Source organism: Lutra lutra, chromosome 1 (genome assembly GCF_902655055.1).
Source record: "Lutra lutra chromosome 1, mLutLut1.2, whole genome shotgun sequence".
In the NCBI taxonomy this organism is placed as follows: domain Eukaryota; kingdom Metazoa; phylum Chordata; class Mammalia; order Carnivora; family Mustelidae; genus Lutra; species Lutra lutra.
In genome coordinates, this window is record NC_062278.1 from 214,656,986 (window position 1) to 214,678,188 (window position 21,203).

A 21,203-nucleotide genomic window follows, 5' to 3' on the forward strand; every position below is an offset into this window, starting at 1 on the left:
CTGCAAAAAAGGCAGGGCTGGGGGTCACTCTTGGAGTCTACAAAACTTTGGGCTGGCCCAGGTCCCTGTGGCCCCGCCTGCCCCCCCATAGAGGCACGCACCACTGATGACCTGTCCAAAGAGTTCTTCAGGTGTGTCGCCAAAGAAGGGCACGCAGCCCACCAGGAACTCATAGAGAATGATGCCCATGGCCCACCAGTCCACCGGCTTGCCGTATCCCTGGCGCAAGATGACCTCGGGTGCGATGTACTCTGGGGTCCCGCACACCTGGGGGCAGGCCGTCAGCCTGCGCCCTGGCCGCAGGAGGGGCCTCGAGGGAGAGCCAAGCCCCCCACCAGGCCCTGGGGCCCCCCGTTCTGTCAGGTCACTCCACCCACAGTGACCCCCATGCCCACACACACACCTGTTTGTCCAGGAACTCCCGGGCGTCCTTCTCAATGTGGCCTTCATACAGGTTGGTGGTGAGGCTCATAAGTCCCATCTTGGAAAGGCCAAAATCCGTGAGCTTGATGTGGCCCATAGAGGTGATGAGCAGGCTGCAATGAGTGTGTGTTGAGGGGGGTGGGTCTCAGAAGTGAGGCCCACATCCACTTCCCTCCTGGTCCTCTCAGGCCGGGGCTGCCCGAGGGGTGGGAAGGAGGTGATGGGAAGGGCTCACTTGTCAGGCTTGAGGTCCCGGTGCACGATGCCATAGTTGTGCAAGTACTCCAGGGCCAGCACCGTCTCCGCAAAGTACATGCGGGCCATCTCCACGGGCAGCGCCCCGATGTTCTTCAGCAGGGTGGCGCAGTCCCCCCCTGTGGGGGAAGGAGTTGGCCCACGTGAAGAGGGAGGCACCCTCTGCCCAGAGCTGGGCACGCACCATGCACCATGTCCTCGCCTCACATGCCTCTCATTTTATAGCTAAGGAAAACTGATGCTCGGAGAGGGGCCTCCTCTCCCCAGGCCCCATGGGGAGTGCCCTCTACCAGGCTTCTCTCTTCCTCTTAGCCATTCCCACCAAGTTAATCTAATTGACCAATGTCACACAGGAGGGGATTGAGACCCAGAGAGAGGTTGTTGGATCATGCGGGGAGTCGATGGTGGAGGTGAGATCTGGTCAGGATAAAAGCCTACCTACTTACTGACTGAGTCCGGGAGCATGGCCCTTGATCTCCTGGAGTCTGAATCTTGAGGGTCTGGGGCCTTAAAATGTAAGTTCCTGGCCCCTACCAGGTTTACTATAAACAGCATTCATATTTTGGTCTCCTAACACCCATTCCTAACTTCTCTTACAAGGGCTGGATTTTCTTCCAGATGCAGTGGCTGGGTCAGCATGTAACCCAGGTCGCTTCAGTGAATCAGCCCTCAGACTCTCCCTTCTATTTTCACAAAGATGGCTGAACTCATAGGATGTAAACAACCATCTGCTGGATGGCAACTCTGCTATGTCAGGGCCCGTCTAGAGGAAAGTCCACACATGCAAAAGCAGAGTCAAGAAATGAAGAGATTCCTGGTGACATGGTTTGAGCACCCAGATACAACCATTCCTGAAAGCGACATGATTTTTTTTAATCATGTCAATTTCTTTTCCTTCCTTCCTTTCGTCCTTCCTTCCTTCCTTCCTTCCTTTCCCTCTCTCTCTCTTTCTTTCCCTCTTTCTTTCTTTCTGCTTCAGCTAGATTTAGCTCAGTGTCAGAAACTGACAAAATCAGACGGACTCTCTAAGGGTGGGGCTCAGGAATCTGCATTTGGCCACAATCCTAGGCAATCCTGACACACACTTATGATGAGAACCAAGCTGGATTGACTTCCAAATGAGACTTTGAGGCTGGGCAACACTCAGGAGGCACATGACCTTAAACGTGTGCTGTCACCTCCATCTGGGTCTCCTTGTCTCCTTGCTTCTGCCCTCACTGCAGCAACTGAATGGATACCCTCAAAACATAAATCAGATCATATCAGCTCTGCTTAAAACATAGCTGATGTCTGTTGTACCAAGAGTAAAATCCAATGCCATTCAGGGCTCCAGAAGGCTCGGCCTGCTCGGCCCCATCATCTCTCCATCTTCACCTCCCCCTACTCTCCCTCTGGCTTGCTCACTTGGCTCTGGCTTTATTGGCCTCCTCACAGCTCCTCCAAATCCAGATACCTTCTCACTTAAGAGACTTTGTGCCTGGGATTCCTCTCCCTGACAATGCCATGCTCATATATGACATCACCTGGTCTCCTTTGGCTTGTTTATTGTCTGACTACACAGTCCAGAATGTAACCTCCATGAGGGAGAGGTGTGTCTGTCTGGGTCCCAACTGTGCCATCAGTGCCTAGCGTAGCACGTGGCATGAAGAAAACCATGAGGGGACATCTGTTGAGTGAATGGATGGTTGACTAAAGGCTTGGGGGCAGCATAGTGTGACTCCATAAGACCATGTGTGTCTTAATAACCACAGTATGGGTGTTTGAGGCAATGGATGAATTAATATTTGGGTGAACATAAGCATGGATGGGCGGATAAACAGATGAAAAAAATGTACATTGGCAGCTGGCTAGCTGGATAGTAGATGGATGGATGGATAGGCTGATGGATAAATTGGGGACAAATGGAGGGAGACGGCCAGGTAGGATGAGAGGCTGCTAGAACAGAGTTGTGGATGGAGGAATCAAAATATGGATAGTAAATAGAAGGGTGGGTGATGGACTGATAAATAGATACATGGTTGTTGATGGATGGATGAGTGCTGAGTAGGTGGATGAACACATGGATGGGTGACTAAATGGCTAGATACATGAGAAGATGGGTAAAGAGGGGGCACCTGGGTGGCTCAGTGGGTTAAAGCCTCCGCCTTTGGCTCCGGTCATGATCCCAGGGTCCTGGGATCGAGTCCCACATCGGGCTCTCAGTTTCCCCCTCTCTCTCTGCCTGCCTCCTGCCTACTTGTGATCTCTCTCTCTCTCTCTATCAAATAAATAAATAAATTATCTTTAAAAAAAATAGATGTGCAAAGCAAAGAGTGAACCCTACTGTAGGGACTTCAGTTAATAATCATGTATCTAGGGGCGCCTGGGTGGCTCAGAGGGTTGAGCCTCTCACTTTGGCTCGGGTCATGGTCTCGGGGTCCTGGGATCGAGCCCCGCATCGGGTTCTCTGCTCGGTGGGGAGCCTGCTTCCCCCTCTCTCTCTGCCTGCCTTTCTGCCTGCTTATGATCTCTCTCTCTGTGTCAAATAAATAAATAAAATTTTTTTAAAAATCATGTATCTATATTGGTTCGATTATAACAAATGTTCGATTATAACAAACACAACATGTCAAGAATAGAGGAAACTGTGAGGAAAGAGGGTATGTGGGAACTCAATGTACTTTCCAGTCAATTCTTTGGTAAATCTAAAATACTCTAAAAAACAAAGTCTATTAATTTTTTAAAATAAATGGATAATGGATAACAGATCATCTGAATGGACAAAGGGATGGATAATCAAATGATTGGATGGATGGGATAGATGGATGGGATATTGGATAGATGGATGGGATGGATAGCTGGACAGATGGATGAATGGAATGGAAAGGATGGATGGATGGGTGGATGGAGGGATGGATGGATGAATAGATGGATGGATGGGTAGATGGATGGATAGGATGGATGAGTAGATGGATGGATGAGTGGATGGATGGATGGAAAAACTTATAGATTAGCAAATGAATGGGTGGAGGACGGATGGGTGGGTATTTGGATGGATGTCCTATATTGAATGAAATGAAAAACAGATAGGTAAACCAATAGACGGCTAGGTTATAAACAGATGAGACGATAATCAATGACTGAATAGTTAAATAGGTAAATAAACATACAGGGGGATAGTCAATATGGTGACTAGGGCTCAGACAGGCTGCTAGGCTAGCATGACCAGCATGCATCCCCCCATCTTCCCTGTGGTCCTATAGGCAGCCACACCTTCCACGTATTCCATGACCATGCAGAGGTGGCGCCGGGTCTCAAAGGAGCAGAACATTCCGACCACAAAGGGGTTCTCAGCAAAGGTGAGTATATCACGCTCCACGAAGGCCTGCTGGATCTGGTTGCGCAAGATCAGGTTCTGTTTGTTGATCTTCTTCATGGCAAAGCGCTGTCTTGTGTCACGGTGCCGCACGAGGTAGACAGCGCTGCAGGGGGAGAGAGCGAGGACCGGCCATCACCTCCGAGACACCCGGCCTCCGCCACCCTCCCCCCGCCAGAGCCCCGGGTGGCTCACCCGTAGGCACCATTGCTTATGAGCTTGATGGTCTCAAAGTCATTCTCTCCAGGCGGTTTCTTAGCCTTGGTGGTGGTGCTGCGGCCCTGCAGGGGAAAAGTAGAGACGACCACCACCATCATCATAAGATTGGAACTCTTATTATTCCATTTACATGTGAGGAATCTTAGGCACAGGGAGGGGGTAGATGGGTCCTTCACCCAAGTGCCACAGTAAGGGAGTAACCAAGTCAGGACTTGAACCCATACTGCCTGACTCTGAAGCCATATTCCTAACTTCTTCCATTAGGAAAGAAGCCTACAAAATAATCACCTTAATATATAAAGAGCTTCCAGAAATCAATAACAGAAAGCCTAACAATTGAAGGGAAAATATAGGTAAGATACATGAACAATTAGAGCTCTTAACCATAGGAAAAGGTGCTGAACCTCATATATAGTGGCAGAAGAGCAAATTAAACTACCCCCAAGACACAATTTTTCACCTAGGAGATTGGCAAAAAAAATCCAAAGGGCTTACACACTCTGAGTAAAGCTGTGGAGAAACAGGTACTTCTATACCTTGCTATTGGGAGTATAAATTGCTACAACCCCCTTGGAAGGTAATTTGGCATTCAAAAGAATTCCAAGTGCATGTTCCCTTTGATCCAGTAATTTTATTTTTGAATTAATGCTACAGATTTGCATGTGAAAAATGACATATGCATTACCTTGCCCATTGCAAGATTGGAAACAACCCATATGTTCATCTATAGGAAATTGGTTAAATAAACAAACGAGCGGCATCTGTGTAAAGGAATATTGTGCCACTGTTAAAAAAAAAAAAAATGAGGAGGGGTGCCTGGGTGGCTCAGTGGGTTAAAGCCCCTGCCTTCAGCTCGGGTCATGATCCCAGGGTCCTGCGATCGAGCCCCACATCGAGCCCCACATCGGGCTCTCTGCTCGGCAGGGAGCCCGCTTCCTCCTCTCTCTCTCTGCCTGCCTCGCTGCCTACCTGTGATCTCTATCTGTCAAATAAAAAAAAAAAAAATGAGGAATCTCTCAGTACCTTGATTCAGAAGGCCCTCGAAAGTATTTTATTAAGCTGGGTAGGGGGAAGCAAGGAATGATATGTACTGTATGTTTTTATGGCAAAACAGAGCTATCTAATCATATTTGGGGGTGGTCAGTAGCACATATACTAATAATATTTGGGGGGATATAGGTCAGTGGGGGACAAGGGTGGGTATAGGATACATCACTGTATACCTTTTTTGAAAATTATGTTTATTTTTCTTCAGGATGAAGCGATTCATTCCATAAACATTACACAAAAATGTTTGATATAAAAATATTAAATGTCTCTGCTCCTTAGAATGTAGCCTAAAAACATCCAACACCAAAAAATTGATAGAATTACAGGAAGAAATTGCTCAAAACCAGGATTTAACAGTATTTCTCAGAAACTTAGATTAACCAGGCAAAAAAGAAAAAAGAATAGGGAGATGGAAGAATTGAATCACTCAATTAACAAGTTTGATTGAATGGAATGAGTAGAATCCTACAAACAATAATTAAAGATAAATACCTTTTTAGAGTTTTAGAGTTTTGAGTGATGTCATTCCATTACCTATTCAAAAAATTAAACAAATGGCATGGGTAGTGAGATTCTGTTAAATATATATATATAAAGGAAAGATGTGTGTGTATATGAGAATTCATAGATAGAGTTTGAAACAAAGGATCCAAGTTCAAATGCCTTCAGGGGCCAGGAAGGCCAGGTGGGAGTCACCGGGTGGCTGGGAGGCAGGTACCCCTTATCACAGGGTAGCCCCGCCTTAGTGCCAGCTGGGTCCACAACGGTGTTATCAGAACCTCTGATTTTTTCAAAAGAAGGCCCCAACATAGATTTTGAGTCAAAATCTTCTCTTTTCTATATTTTGCTTCAAATTTTTAAAAAACACTGCGCAGTTCAGCGAAAACACATGTGTGGCCAATACCTGACATGGGGAACATCTGTCAGAGTGTGGCTGACAGAGAGGTGGGACTATGGCAATTTTTACTATGCTGAGCTGTTAACACAGACACTCCAACCTACTCAAAACCCCATGCAGGCCCCCCACAATTACCAGTATGACCAGCAATTCTGCTCTTGGTTATATACTCAAAAGAGTTGAAACAGTTGTCCAAACACTTCTACACAAATATTCACAGCAGCACTATTCATACAATTGCCAAAAGATAGAAACATTCCAAATGTCAATCCATGGGTGATGGACAAACAAATATGGCGGATCCCAATAATGGAATATTATTCAGCCACGAAAAGGAATGAAGCACTGATTCACGTTACAACATGGATGAACCTTGAAAATGTTATGCCAGATGCAAAAGGCCACAGAGTGAAAGTGAATTTATATAAAATACCTAGAAATGTATAGGAGATATACAATTAGGTGAAATTTTAAAATGTATGAAATATTCAGAATAGACAAATCTATAGACAGAATGCAGATCAGTGGTTGCCAGAAGCTGGTGGGGGGAGGGTGAATGTGGACTAATGGCTTGATGAGGACACAGTTTTCTTTGGCGGTAATGAAAATGTTCCAGAACTAGATAGAGGTGATGGCCGTACAACATTGTGATTGTACTAAAACCCAGTGAATTGTTCATTTAAAAATGGTTAAAATGGGGGTGCCTGGGTGGTTCAGTCTGTTAAGCATCCAACTCTTGGTTTCAGCTCGGGTCATGATCTCAGGGTGGTGAGATCAAGCCCTGCATTGGGCTCCACACTCAGCGCCAAGTCTGCTTGTCCCTCTCCCTCTGCTTCTACCCCCACGTCTCTCTCATTCTCTTGAATAAATTTTTAAAAAATTTATTTTAAAAAGATATTTATTTATTTATTTATTTAACAGAGAGAGAGAGAGAGAGAGAGAATGAGAGAAGGTACACAAGCAGGGGGAGTGGGAGAGGGAGAAGCAGGCTTCCCGCTGAGCAGGGAGCCCAATGCAGGGTTCCATCCCAGGACTCTGGGATCATGACCCAAGCAGAAGGCAGACACTTAAGGACTGAGCCACCCAGCCACCCCTTGAATAAATACAAAATCTTTTAAGAATGTTTTAAAATGGTCAAAATGGCACATCTTACATACCATGTGTACACGGGTGTGTATTATGTGTATTTTACCACGAAAAGAAAAAAACCCATGGAGGGAAAGCTATTATTATTAACCCAATTCTCGGACTGGGAAACTGAGGCTGGGAGCAGGGACCAAGAGATCCACTTGGGCTGAAGGCAGAGAGCCAGGCGGCAAGGGCCTCTCCGGGCAGAACGAGAGCGCTAAAAGCTGGACCGCCAGGCCTTACCTCGGACAGGTCGTCCTGCTCAGGGGTGTTGGAGCCGCCGCTGTCCTGTTCCTCCAGGTGCACCACATCTGGGAAGAGACCGACAGTGAGTGGAGGCTGGAGTCCGGGCGGGTCCCCCCACAGCCCGCTGCGCCCACCAGCCGGCACCTGGAAAGGGGTCACGGGTGAGGCCCAGCTGGCGGATGATGTAGCGCGGGATGTCGGTCTTGACAAGGTGGCCCTCCTTGGCGTGGCCCTCCGCGGCCTCCAGCAGGTGGTAGAACTCCTCCGGGTTGAATTCCTGAGGCAGGCCAGGGACCGGCTGGCAGCGGACTCCAAGGCCACCTCCCCCAACCCCTCTCCCTACCCGTACCCTAGGGCCCTCACCAGGCACTCCAGCAGCCTCGCCGGGCGCGAGATGATGATAAGCAGCTTCTTGACCAGCTGAGTGACGAAGGCCACCTCCATGCTCTCCGAGCGTTCATAAGCCTGGGGTGGCGGGCACAGTGGGGGTGGGGGTCACAGGCGCCCTGCTTCAGCCTGGCCCCTGTCCCAACCCCACCGGGTACACAATGCTGCTGTTGTCCCATTTTACAGGTGAGAAAACTGAGGACCAGGCCACACTGTAAAAGTTATGATGATGGGGGCGCCTGAGTGGCCCAGTTGCCTGAGCCTCAGACTCTTGGTTTCAGCTCAGCGGCCCGATCTGATGGGTCTTGAGATCGTGCCCCACAATGGGCTCCACGCTCAGTATGGAGTCGGCTTGACGTTGGTTCTCTCCCTCTGCCCCTCCCCCACTCACGTTCAAGCTCTCTCTCTCTACCTCTCTCAAATATAAATCAATCCTTAAAAAAAAATAATGAGGGCGACTGGGTGGCTCAGTTGGTTAAGCGTCTGCCTTGGGCTCAGGTCATGATTCCAGGGTCCTGGGATTGAGCCCCGCACGGGGCTCCCTGCTCAACAGAGAGCCTGCTTCTCTTTCTCCCTCTCCCTGCTGCTCTGCTTACTTGTGCTCTCTATCTCTCTGTCAAATAAATAAATAAAATCTTTTTTAAAAATAAAAATAAAAATGAAAGTTAAAAAAAATAATGATAGGGACATCTGTGTGGCTCAGGCAGTTAACTGTCTGCCTTCATCTCGGGTCATGATCCCCAAGGTCCTGGGACCAAGTCCTGCATCAGGCTCCTTCCTCGGTGGGGAGCCTGCTTCTCCCTCTGCCTGTTTGTTCCCCCTGCCTGTGTGCATTCTCTCTCTTTCTCTCTCTGATAAATAAATAAATAAAATCTTTTTTAAAACGATGATGATTATAGTCAGCACTGTCCTAAAACTTTCACTCATTCCATTCATCTTCCAAAACAACCCTATATTCCAGGCCAAGTTCGAATCCCTCTGCCTGGCACGCTCTCCCCTCCAGTCCCTGGGCAGCTCCCTACTTCTGCTCCATTGGGTCTCTGCTCCATTGTCACCCTGCCATGGAGGCCTCCCTTGACCCCACTGCCCTACTCTAAAGTCACACCCCATGGGATGCCTGGGTGGCTAAGTCTGTTAAGCATCTGCCTTCAGGTCATGATCCTGGAGTCCCGGGATCGAGTCCCACATTGGGCTTTCGCTCAGCGGGAAGCCCGCTTCTCCCTCTCACTGCTGCTTCCCGTGTTTGTACTCTCTCTCTCTCTCAAATAACTAAAATTTTTTAAAAAATAAAAAATAAAATAAAATCACACCCCAGCTCCTGACTGGGTCCTCAATCACCATTACCCTACTACACTTCGGTTTCCTACCCCATGAAGCCCCTTCTAACAAGCAGTATATGAATTTCTCTATCATTCCTCTCAGGGCCAAGACCAGGGTGAGGCAGTGAGACACTCACCTTGACGCCAAAAATCTCAGTCTTCGAGATAACTGATATTTTAATGCAGTATTTGAAAAAATAATGCAAAAACCTCTGACAAGCAAAATAACAAAATTTAAACAAAGATAGGACCCAGTAGGGCTGTGTCAAGCCATATTGGAGGTTGAAGCAAAAGGAAAAGTGTATGGCAACCTATACGTGGTTTTTCAATGATTAACGGTTTGTTTTTTTTTTTAAGATTGATTTATTTATTTGAGAGAGAGTGTTGGAGGAGGGTTAGTGGGAGAGAGAGAGAGAGAATCTCAAGCAGACTTCCCAGTGAGCACAGAGCCCAACACGGGGCTTGATCTTACAACCCTGAGATCATGACCTGAGCTGAAACCAAGAGCCCAATGCTTAACTGACTGAGCCACCCAGGTAGCCCTCAGTGATCAACAGTTTTAATGAAAATATTATTGATGTGTTTGTTTTCATTAAAACCAGGGAAGTAAAATTCTAACAAATTCTGGTTTGGTTATAAATAAGATATTTAAAATAATGTTAAGTATTAATACACCTACTTTTCAACAATTAATGTTTTGAGACGGGGGGCGGGGGCGGAAATCACTTGCCTCATCCTAGTCCCAGCCCTGACACCTATTAATTATCTTCTGACACTTCTTTTTTTTTTAAGAGATTTTATTTATTTATTTGACAGAGAGAGATCACAAGTAGGCAGAGAGGCAGGCAGAGAGAGAGAGAGGAGGAAGCAGGCTCCCTGTTGAGCAGAGAGCCCGATGTGGGGCTCCATCCCAGGACCCTGGGATCATGACTGGAGCCGAAGGCAGAGGCTTTAACCCACTGAGCCACCCAGGCACCCTGCTTCTGACTTTTCTTAACTAGAATGTCAGCTTCCTGAAGGCAGGGACTTTTTGTTTATTTCCAGATAATTTTCCAGCTTCTTGGTCAGTGGGAGGCCCAGAATAGGTGCTTGATGAATGGACTTATCAAGGAATTAATGAATGAGCAAATTCCCTTTTTATCGCAGAAGGACTGAGGCACAGAGAGGTTAAGTAACTTTGCAAAGGCTGCACAGTAAATAAGTGATGAGCTAGATATGAATCCAGGCCACTGGGTATCTATGCCCTCAACTCCTACGAGCCTAGTGGCAGAATCTAGACTCAGACCAGGTCTGATGCCAAAACCCCTAAAGAGGGGCGCCTGGGTGGCTCAGGCATTAAGCATCTGCCTTCGGCTCAGGTCATGATCCCAGGGTTCTGGGATCGAGCTCCACATTGGGCTCCCTGCTCAGCAGGAAGCTTGCTTCTCCCTCTCCCACTCCCCCTGCTTGTGTTCCCTCTCTCGCTGTGTCTCTCTCTGTCAAATTAAAAAAAAAAAAATCTTCAAAACCTATAAAGAGGGGCACCTGGGTGGCTCAGATGGTTAAGTGTCTACCTTCAGCTTAGGTCATGATCTCTAGGTCCTGAGATCGAGCCCCAAGTCAGGGCTCCCAGCTCAGTGGGGAGTCTGCCTCCTCCCTCTCCCTCTGCCTCTCTCCTTGCCTGTGCTCCTTCTGTCTCTCAAATGAATAAATAAAATCCTAAAGAAAAAAAAAAGAATAGGGTCACTTGGGTAGCTCAGTCGGTTAGGCGTCTGCCTTTGGCTCAGGTCATGATCTCAGGATCCTGGGATGGAGTCCTGCATCACACACCATGCTCACCGGAAGCCTCCTTCTCCCTCTCCCCGCCATTTCCCCTGATTGTGCTCTCTCTCTTTCTGTCAAATAAATAAATAAAATCAAAAGAATAATAATAATTTAAAAAAATAAAAAGATTAAACTCTTAATGACACCAATTCTGCCCTTTAGGTCTGAATGGGGGCCTGCAGCCCAAAGCTCCATATTCTGGTCCTTGTGCACTTATCCAACCAAATTCATTTCAGGAGACAGCACGGTCACTTGGGTTCTGTGCTCCTGAAACAGCCCAAACTCCCTTCTCACCTAGGGCTGTTCCCCCTGCTTGGCACACATTCCCCCTCCCCCACCAGGCATTTCTCATAACTGTCACGTCCTCATTATTCTTGCCCCAATTTCAATGTCACCTCCGCCAGGGAGGCCTCCTGGACATTACAAGGGAGCCCCTGACACTCTGTCTGGGTGCCCTGTTCTATTCACTTCATAGCCCTGAGCATCAGGTGAAATCATGGAATTCCTTGATTTGTCTGTGTCCATGTTTCCTATCCTCCTCCCACATTAGAATATCAGCCCCAAGGGGGCACCCGAATGGCTTAGTCAGTTAAGTGTTGAACTCTTGATTTCATTTTGGTTCAGGTCATGATCTCTGCGTCATGAGATCAAACCCCGAGTCCAGTTTCCTGCTCAGTGGGGAGTCTGCTTGTTCCTTTCCCTCTATTCTTCCCCCTGCTCTCTCTCTCTCTAAAACTGATAAATAAATACAATTTTAAAAAAAGAGAGGCACCTGGGTGACTCAATTTGGTAAAGCATCGGACTCTTGATTTTGGCTCAGGTCATGATCTCAGAGTCCTGAGATCGAGCCCCCCATGAGGATCGCTGCTCAGCGGGGAGTCTGCTTGAGGTTCTCTCTCTCCCTCTCTCTCTGCCCATCCCCAATTCCCTCTCTCTTGCAGTCTCTCCTTCTCAAATAAATACATAAAATCTTTAAAAAAATGGGGTGCCTGGGTGGCTCAGTGGGTTAAGCCTCTGCCTTCGGCTCAGTCATGGTCTCAGGGTCCTGGGATCGAGCCCCGCATCGGGTTCTTTGCTCAGCAGGGAGCCTGCTTCCCTTCCTCTCTCTCTCTGCCTGCCTCTCTGCCTACTTGTGATCTCTCTCTGTGAAATAAATAAATAAAATCTTTAAAAAAAAATCTTAAAAAAAAAAAAAGAGGGGAGGCTGGGTGGCTCAGTGGGTTAAAGTCTCTGCCTTTGGCTCAGGTCATGATCTCAGGGTCCTGGGATCGAGTCCCGCATCCGGCTCTCTGCTCAGCGGGGAGCCTGCATCCCTGTCTCTCTCTGCCTGCCTCTCTGCCTACTTCCGATCTCTCTCCCTGTCAAATAAATAAATAAAATCTTAAAAAAAAAAAAAAAGGAAGGAAGGAAGAAAGAAAAAGAATATCAGCCCCCAAGAGGGGAGGAATATTTCTCTGGTTTGTCCATTGTTGGGCTCCCAGTGCCCCAGCACACAGTAGTTTCTTAATAATTTGAGTAAGTGAGGGGCTCCTGGCTGGCTCAGTTGGTTAAGCGTCTGCCTTCAGCTCAGGTCATGATCCTGGGGTCCTGGGATGGAGCCCTGCATCAGGCTCCCTGCTTAGTGGAAAGCCTGCTTCTCCCTCTCCCACTACCTCCGCTTGTGTTCCCTCTCTCGCTGTCTCTCTGTCAAATAAATAAATAAAATCTTTTTTAAAAAATCGAGTAAGTGAGACAAGAAATAAGACAAATAAAAATATAGATCATGGGGCGCCTGGGTGGCTCAGTGGGTTAAAGCCTCTGCCTTCCTCTCGGGTCATGATCCCAGGGTCCTGGGATCGAGCCCCACATAGGGCTCTCTGCTCAGCAGGGAGCCTGCTTTCCCCTCTCACTCTCTGCCTGCCTCTTGGCCTACTTGTGATCTCTGTCTGTCAAATAAATAAATAAAATCATATATATATATATAATCATGCCAGATGGTGCTAAGTGCCAAGGAGAAAACTAAAGAGACAGTAGGTGGTGAGTTGGAGCAGAGGTTGACATTTTAAGTAAGAGGGTCTAGAGGCCACCTGAAAAGGTGACATTTGAGTAAAGACAGGAAGAAGGTGAGGGAGGTTAAATTCTTGCCGCCCTCATCAGACCTAGATGAGGACCACAGCCTTCTCTTGAGAACCACGTCCTTCCTGTCCACCCCTGGAATCTCAGCTCCACACCGGCGCCTGGTACGTGGTAGGCGCCCTCCAAACGGAAGTGGGGTGAAGGAAGGCGTCAGGCACGAATGAGGCCAGCGGCCCCGTGCACTCACGTCCTGCAGCAGCTTCTCCAGGTTCTCCTGCAATTCGTAGAAGTAGACGGTGGTGATGAGGCCATCGCGGGACTTGGTCAGGCAGTCCCGGGCCAGCTCGATGATCTGGTGGTGGATGAAGCTGAGCACGCCGTCGGCCAGCGGCAGCACACTGTCAGGTTCGTAGGCGCGGGCGAAGTCGCGCAGCTTCTCCTCCATCTGCGCAGTGGCCTGCGGGAGGGACAGAGGCGGGGCGGGGGTGCCGGCGCCGGGGGTGCGCCTGGAGGCTGTGGCCGCCAGGAGCCTGCGCTTCGCGCGCCGGCCACCAGGGGGCGCGCGGAGCTAAGGCGAGCGAGGGTTCCCGCCGCCCGGCCTCCCAGCGGCCGCCCCCCGCCCCGTCTCACCTTCGGGAACCTCTCCTTGTAGACATGGTTCATCATCACGATCTCGTTGTCGTAGGAAGAGGGGGAGCGCCCGGGGCTGAGGGGAGAGAAACCCATCCTGTCCAGCCCCCTGCCTCCGAAAACAGCCAGGTATCAGATCCCCTCCACCCCAAACCCCGGTAAAACCTCACCCATCGTGTTGCAACCCATTTAATCGTGCGGACAGAGGTCTCGCAGTACACAGTCCCCCAGATCATCGACTTGGGTGGGGGTTGGAGGGTGTTTGCCCACCTGAGGCTCCGCGAGCGAGGCCGCACGGCAGGAGAGCGGCGGCCACCATCTTCGTCAGTGATGCTCTCGGTGCTGCCAAAGTGTTTGGAGAGGAAGTGGAGCTCATCCACGGTGGGCTGGTAGGGCAGCTGGTGCAGGCGCTCCTGGGAGGAGCAGGAAGACTGGGGGGAGGAGCGGGGCCCGGGTCAGAGCCACCGCGGTCCCCCCACATCTCCGGACCCTGGGCTGGGATTCCTGGGGTTGATGGGCCACTGGGCAGGGTCGGGATCAGGACCTTTTTTATGATCCTTGGATCCCAGGGTCCAGGTTGGGACTCCTGGAGACAGATAGGGGGACAGGGACAGACACAGATGAGAACTGTGACACTCACACAGATGTGGCCAGTAGGAGCTTGTTAAAACCTGAGTCAAGTCACATCCCTCCTTTGCTCAGAACCCTGGCTCCCACCTTACTCAAGGTGGACGCTGAAGTCCTTCCCAGGACTCACAACATCTTACAAGATTCAGTCCTGTGTCTCTGCCATCACCTCCTTCCACTCTCCCCATCATTTACTCTGCTCCAGCTGCACAGTCCTCCTTGATGGTCTTTGAACAAGCCACAAACACCCCTGCCTCAGGGCCTTTGCACTAACTCTTCCCTCTGCCTGGAGCATATCTACTACTGATCACTTCTCCTTCACATCTTTGCTTAAATATCACCCCTCTGGGTAGCATTCATCCCTCTGAACACATATCCATCACTCACTATCCCTGCCCTATCTTGTTTCTTCTTGCTACATTTATCTCCTGACTTACTATATCTTTATTACTAATTTTTATTGCTATCTGCTCCTTGAGGCAAGGATCTTGGTTCTGTTTGGTCCCTAGTCAGGGCCTGGCATACACACAGACCCACAGATATCAGTGGAGAAAACAAGGATATCCACTCAATTCTACAGGCAGAAGGATCTTTTGAAATATTACATTACTGGGGTACCTGGCTGGCTCAGTGGGTTAAAGCTCAGGTCATGATCCCAGAGTCCTGGGATCGAGCCCCACATCGGGCTCTCTGCTCAGCAGGAAGCCTGCTTCCTCCTCCTCTCTCTCTGCCTGCCTCTCTGCCTACTTGTGATTTCTGTCTGTCAAATAAATAAATGAAGTCTTAAAAAAAAAAAAAGAAATATTACATTACTCATTCCCCATCCCATCAGTTATCTACTAAAATAATTTCTTCAATGCACATAACCTATAATCTACAGAACCACAATCTCAAAGAGCTCAGGCTGAAATTTTAGTATAATTTAATATATAGCAAAAAAGCCTTTGTATGGCTTCCCACCACATTAAGAATAAGATCCACTTCTTGGCCCTCGCTGAGAAGCCCCAGTATGATGACCAAGGGCTCTCGCTGCCTGCCTCACCCTGGTTCCTCCACTTCCAACCCAGAGCACCAGCCACTCAGAGCTATTTTCAGCTTTCCAAAGGTAACAAGTTGTCTGTTGCCTCTGAGAGTTTGCACATGCTGTTCCCTAGTCCCCTTCCTGAAACACACTTCCTTTCCTTCTTCCACCTGCCAAACGCCTGCTGATCTTTTGTCTTGGCTTCAATTCCACCTCTTTCAGGAAGTCTTCCTTGACCCTCCCCCCAGCTAAATCAAGTCCCCCCCCACCCCCACACACTGCTATCACCTCACCTGGTATTACTCCCAAGACAGCTCTACCACCCCGTATTTTGATGACTTCTTACTGATCTGTCTCCACTCGTGAGGGCCTCGACAGTCCTTGGATCCTGGCCCAGCTTCTAGAGCCCACCCACCATATGACAGTGACATAAATGTCTGCTGAACATCATACCAATAGATGGATGAGCGAACCAGAGACACAGGTAGAAAAGGGGGCAGGTGGAGAGAGAGAAACTTAGGGTAGCGCGGTGCAGGGCAAATGTGTTCTGGGTGAAGGCTGTGCCAACCTTGGTCAGCTGAGCCCCTTGGGCAAGCAGCCCAACACATGAGCCTTAATATCTTTATCTGTAAAATAAGTTGGTGATGAGTAGGACCCCCAAGAAGATTTGTTGAGGGTGGAGAGCAGGGGTTTCAAGGGGACCTGTGACTTGCCAATAGATGGACTGGTGACACCTTGGAAAACAAGAGAAGCCCCAAACTCTCCTTAAGGCCAGCCTGACTACTGGCCTGGGTGTGGGCCTCCAGGCTGGAGGGCTCCCCGGCAGCTCCCACCCACTCGCCCACCTGCCAACTCACCGAGACGGTGGAGCTGGGTGTGTTGGTGCCATAGCCAGACGAAGGAAGCGAAGCCAGAGACCAACGGCGTCCGTCCGCCCTGGAACCCAGCCGAGATGCTCAGAGGCTACAAGGCCCCACTGGTCCCCCCACTCCTCAGGATGTGATAGAAGCCACTGGCCACCACCGGGGTAGGGAATGGGAGGGAATATATCTGTGCTCTGTCTGAGATTTCAAAAGGGCCTCAGAGCCAAGGGGGTAACAAGGAAGTCTTCCAGGTAGGTACCGGGGAATCTCAACAGTTACCCCCATGAGAAAGCACTCAGAGTGAGACCACTTGAGTCTTCTCAGAGAAGAAAGGCCCATCCCTCAAACACACACACACACACACACACACACACACCATCACTCTCATGGCCACAGGTACCAGTGTTATTGCGACAAGTGCGGTCAAGTTCACACACTGACAGTCACACACATTCACACAGGACTCCTCAACACAAACACTCACACACACTCACTGTCCCATACATGCAAAATCAGATACACACTCACACACAAACACACGTAGTTAGAGACCCAGTACTCACACTCTGACACAAAGACACGCACTCCCTCACGCCCATTCTACACTTCCTTGTTCGCACAGACGCATTCAAGAACCCTCAAGCACTCAGTCACACATTCAAACTCCCACACAGCCACACATTCATTCACACGCCCACCAGATTGCACACTCACAGGGAGACATTCATGGAAGGGCACGCTCCCTCACATATTCACACACGTTTAACAAGGTACAGATTAAACCCTCACACCCATGTCCACACCCATGTCCACACCCATGTTCACTGACGCACACCCCCATGGACACATGTGTAGGCACATGCTGCCTCACATTTGCACAGTCTCACAAATTCATACTCATACATCCACATCGGCACACGGGTTGCACATCACGGGGACACGCACTCCCAAGCGTGAGACTCGTCCCTTATTTCTCCCTCCAGGGAGTGCCCTCCCACCCAGCCCAGGCAACTGCATCAGCCCCAGTCTTAGAGCCATTTTCTGGCTCCCTATTGCCCTCAGCTGAATTCCACAGCCAAATGGGTCTTCCCCCACCCACCCCAGGGAGCTATCCTCTGTCCCCCACAGTCCTGTGTGAGTCCCACACCACAGCCTTCACCAGCCTTTGCGGTGACCCAGGTTTTCTGGAGTGCCACCCCAACTCAACTCTGAAGATAGAGACGCGGAGTCATTCACCTCTTATGCTCAATTCCCAGATCACAGCACGTGTTCAGACAACGTTTTTAGAATGAATAAAGTTCAAAGAAAAAGACAGCCGCCCAAACATCCTGGTGACTCCCAGAAGTTTCTCCAAAACACATTGGATGAATCTTTCTGCTTCCCCCAATTTCGCCAAAAGCCCGAGGAAATTTATTAGCGACACTCCAGAAACCCTCAAAAACCCGTTAGGAAAACCCGAGATTCCTCCTCTTCGGCTCTCGAGAAATTGCCCCAGGTGCCCTTCCTCTTGTTGGAGACCGAGAGTCCCTCGGTGGGCATCATGCAGGCTGCGCTTGCGCACCTCATCTCCGCTCCCTGTCCTGTTGCTATGGTAACGCTCGGCCTGGAACTAGAGGCTAGAGAGACTGAGACCCTGGGCTCAGAGCGCAGGCGCTTTCTCTCCACTGCAAAGGAAGTCCCACTCCTCCTCTGATTCCTGATGGGCGGTTGGCCCCGCCTTCTCACAGGCCCCGCCCCTATGGCCAGGCGCTTATTCCCGCTGGGACGTGGGGGCACTCTGCGGGTCCCTCGGGCCCTGGCTCAGGTGCAATTAGGCGGGGAACAGATGGTGGCCCAGACGGTGGGTCGGGAGGGTCCGGCCAGGGTTCTAGGGCCCTGGGGAGAGGGACTCACCTTCGGGAGGAGGCAAACGAGAAGTGGGCGGGGGTGTTGGGGGAGAAGTTGCGGGGGCTGTCCAGGGGACTGCTACCTGTGGCGGAAAGAGGGGGATCTTAAGGCTTGGTGTGGGAGACAATCCCACCAGGCCTTCCAATTCTCAAAGAGGGTTGCAAACAATAGCTCCTCCCCTCTTTAGTCTAGTCACACCTTACATGAGTGGATCACGCCCCCTTAGCTGTGGTCCTGCCTCTCTAAGCTGTTTTGGTTACCAAGTCAGCCCAGCCCCACTCCAGTCCGGTTCCGTCTTCATCTGAGATGGCCTCGGTCCTCAGGTATGGTTCCTCCCTTCAGCCCCATCCCTTTTTAAATCTAGCCCCGTTTGGGCCTCTGCCCACCAATGCCTGTCCCTCAGCCGACTGACCAAGGCCACACAAGGATAGTCCCGCCCTTTGCCCAATCCCGGTCCTCCTCTGTCCAGACTCGGCCCAGTCCTGCGGCATGGACACACCCGTTGCCTGTGCCCCCTCCCCTCCCCTGTGGCCACGCCCCTAACCGGTGGCCACACCCCCTCTGGTCTGGTCCACACCCACCACCTGTCTCACCCAGGTGCCCAGGCAGTGGGGAGTGGGGTCGCGGCAGCGTGGGCGAAGTGCTGGTCAGGATGAGGCTTTTCCGGTTACTGGTGCGGCAGCTGCAGGGAAGGCGAGGCAAGGGGACCGGGCCAGAGCACAGCCCAGTGAGTTTGTGAACCCAACCATCCACCTTCCCATCTCAGATCCCCACCTGTGTCCTATCTGTGGGTGCTTGGAGGTGCCTCCAGAGGATGGCTCAGAGGACATGCATGCAGAGGACAGCATGTATGACCATGTGGGCACAGTGTCAGTCATGGAATAATAGACATGTTGCCCATGCGACACCATTGGAGATACCAAGTGCCTGTATAAGATTCTTTGGGGCTGCACATGACATTCTCTGTATGTATCCATATGTGGTACCCAGGGTGTGAGCTCAGCACTGGGTTGGATTTATCTCATAAGATACAACCTGTACCTTTGTGCGTCTGTGTGACACAGTGTGCAATGCCACTTGTCCGTGGCTAGGTGTGCCATCGTGGGCTGTACCCCATATGTGCATGATTTCTGCAACATGTGTCTACGCCTTTGTTCGGCATTCTAAGTCTATGTGATATCCTGTCCTTGTGTGTGTGACATTCACCACGTGTAACCACGTGTGGTATCTATTGTGTCCGAGTTTCACACCTTGTGATACTGGGCATGTTTGAACCTGCCACCATGTGTAGTGTTCCCTAAATTAGTCTCCCATGTGATAACGTGCGACACTGTGTCTCCCTATCTCTGCAAGATTCCCTGTGTCACGTATTCTGCATCCGTGTAATACCGCATGTGACATGCTTAGGTGATATGATGTGCTGTGACATCGTTAGGTGCATGGATGTCTTTGCCATACATATGTCTGTGCGCATCTTGGATGCCCGAATCGTGTGTGTGTGTGTGTGTGTGTGTATCACCACGCATGTGACATGTTACTGGGTGTACACAGCACTGTAGCTGTGGGCTTATTCGTCTGTGTGTGACACTGGTGGTCCCCCTGTGTGTCTGGGCATGACTCAGACCTATGGCCACTGCATGCGTGATGGCTCCAGGGTGTATCTGGGCCACTGGGGCTGTAGTGTGTGTATGTGTGTGACATCATGTCCTACGTGACGCTGTGTGTCACTATTTTCCTTATGAGGCTGTATTCTTGGTGGGGGGTAGTTTGTGCTTTGATAAAGCCCCCCCTTCCCCTCTGCCCCTCAGGGTCCCAGCTTCTGAAGACGGAGCCCCCAGCCCCTCCATTTCCCTCACCCCCCGCCACAGTGACGGAGCATATTAGCGAGGCCAGGAACACGCGGCATGGGGGGCGGGGGGGGGAGGTCAGGCTGCGGCTATTGTTCCGAGGGTGCCAAGTCCCCCACCCTCCCCTTCTTCCCCTACCCCCACTGGGTTGCCGGAGCCCGCAGCGCCAGTAGACAAAGGCGCCGCAACCCCCCACCCGGCGCAGCCTCCTCCCCCCGCACCCCGCGGCCGTCCTCTCCGGCATACAGTCCCCCCAGTCTCAGCCCACACAGTCCCCAATTCAGCCCCCTCCCCCGTAGGAAGGGGCAGCACGGGCACCTCTGGCGCTGCTGGACCGGGTGCAGCATCCCGGGCCCCGCCCTGCGGCAGCGGCCAGAGGGACGGCTTTGGTGGGGAGGGCCGGGTCAAGGTCCGAGGGATGGGGGTTCTACCTCTTGGTGCGGCGGAACATACTGCCGCCAGGGAAGGAGGGCATCGAGAAATTGGAAAGCGCGGTCCAGAGAGAGTCAGACATGACCCGGCGGCGGCGACATGGTGGCAGGTGCGGCAGCGGCGGCGGCAGCGCGGGGAGCGAGCGCGCTGGGCGGAGGCTGGAGCCGCAGCGGGTAGGGGAGGGCGGGGGAAGGGAGGGCCGCGCCACTGCCGCCCGCCGGAAGGGGGCGCTCCTGTGCACCAGTGGGCCAGGCCCCGCCCGCGCGCGCCCCTGGCGCCCCCACCCGGGCTCAAGAAGGGACAGCCAGCCCTGTGCATCTTTCCCCCAGGCTCACCTGCTGCTTTTCCGGGGCAGAGGCAAATCCTTCTGGAAGGCAAAGGGGCAAAAGGATGAGGTCAGCGAGGACCAGCAGCTGCTGTCTGCAAGCCCTGTCACCCCCTGGAGGAGCAAATGTTGGGTGGGACGAGCCCCTCATCAGCAGCCTCACCTGCACCCTTCCTTATCCCCGGAAAGCAGGGCTCTTTGGAGGAGAAGGTGCCAGAGTGATTTCCCTCCCGACCCCAGAGACCAGCCTGTACAAAGCCCCAAACAGGACTCCTGAGTTGACATCTCAATGTGCATTTGTGCAAAGGAAACAAGAGCCTATTTGAAAATATTTCTTGAACGCCTCTTGTATGCCAGGCCCTGTCCTAGGCACTGCGGACACAGCAGCGAATGAGAGAAAAATTCCTGCCTTTTCGGGACTGGCATTTAGAGA

General features: G+C 51.0%; 1 protein-coding gene across 3 annotated transcripts in view; it reads right to left on the reverse strand.

Annotated features, from left to right (window-relative positions):
* Positions 1–21,203, reverse strand: part of MAST1 (microtubule associated serine/threonine kinase 1) — a 31,554-nt gene that overhangs the window by 6,330 nt on the left and 4,021 nt on the right. The window contains exons 2-16 of one of the 3 annotated variants that reach the window (XM_047700992.1): positions 20,781–20,812; positions 18,760–18,848; positions 18,173–18,248; positions 16,274–16,352; positions 14,039–14,199; positions 13,769–13,844; positions 13,386–13,595; positions 7,938–8,039; positions 7,719–7,851; positions 7,572–7,639; positions 4,229–4,314; positions 3,931–4,139; positions 659–797; positions 404–536; positions 102–267 (exon numbers count right to left, since the gene is read on the reverse strand). In XM_047700992.1, the coding sequence (XP_047556948.1) occupies positions 102–267; positions 404–536; positions 659–797; positions 3,931–4,139; positions 4,229–4,314; positions 7,572–7,639; positions 7,719–7,851; positions 7,938–8,039; positions 13,386–13,595; positions 13,769–13,844; positions 14,039–14,199; positions 16,274–16,352; positions 18,173–18,248; positions 18,760–18,848; positions 20,781–20,812 (1,759 nt within the window). Of the gene's footprint in view, positions 1–101; positions 268–403; positions 537–658; positions 798–3,930; positions 4,140–4,228; positions 4,315–7,571; positions 7,640–7,718; positions 7,852–7,937; positions 8,040–13,385; positions 13,596–13,768; positions 13,845–14,038; positions 14,200–16,273; positions 16,353–18,172; positions 18,249–18,759; positions 18,849–20,444; positions 20,626–20,780; positions 20,813–21,203 lie in introns of those variants that run through there. The other 2 variants (XM_047701002.1, XM_047701007.1) reach the window with 2 other exon arrangements.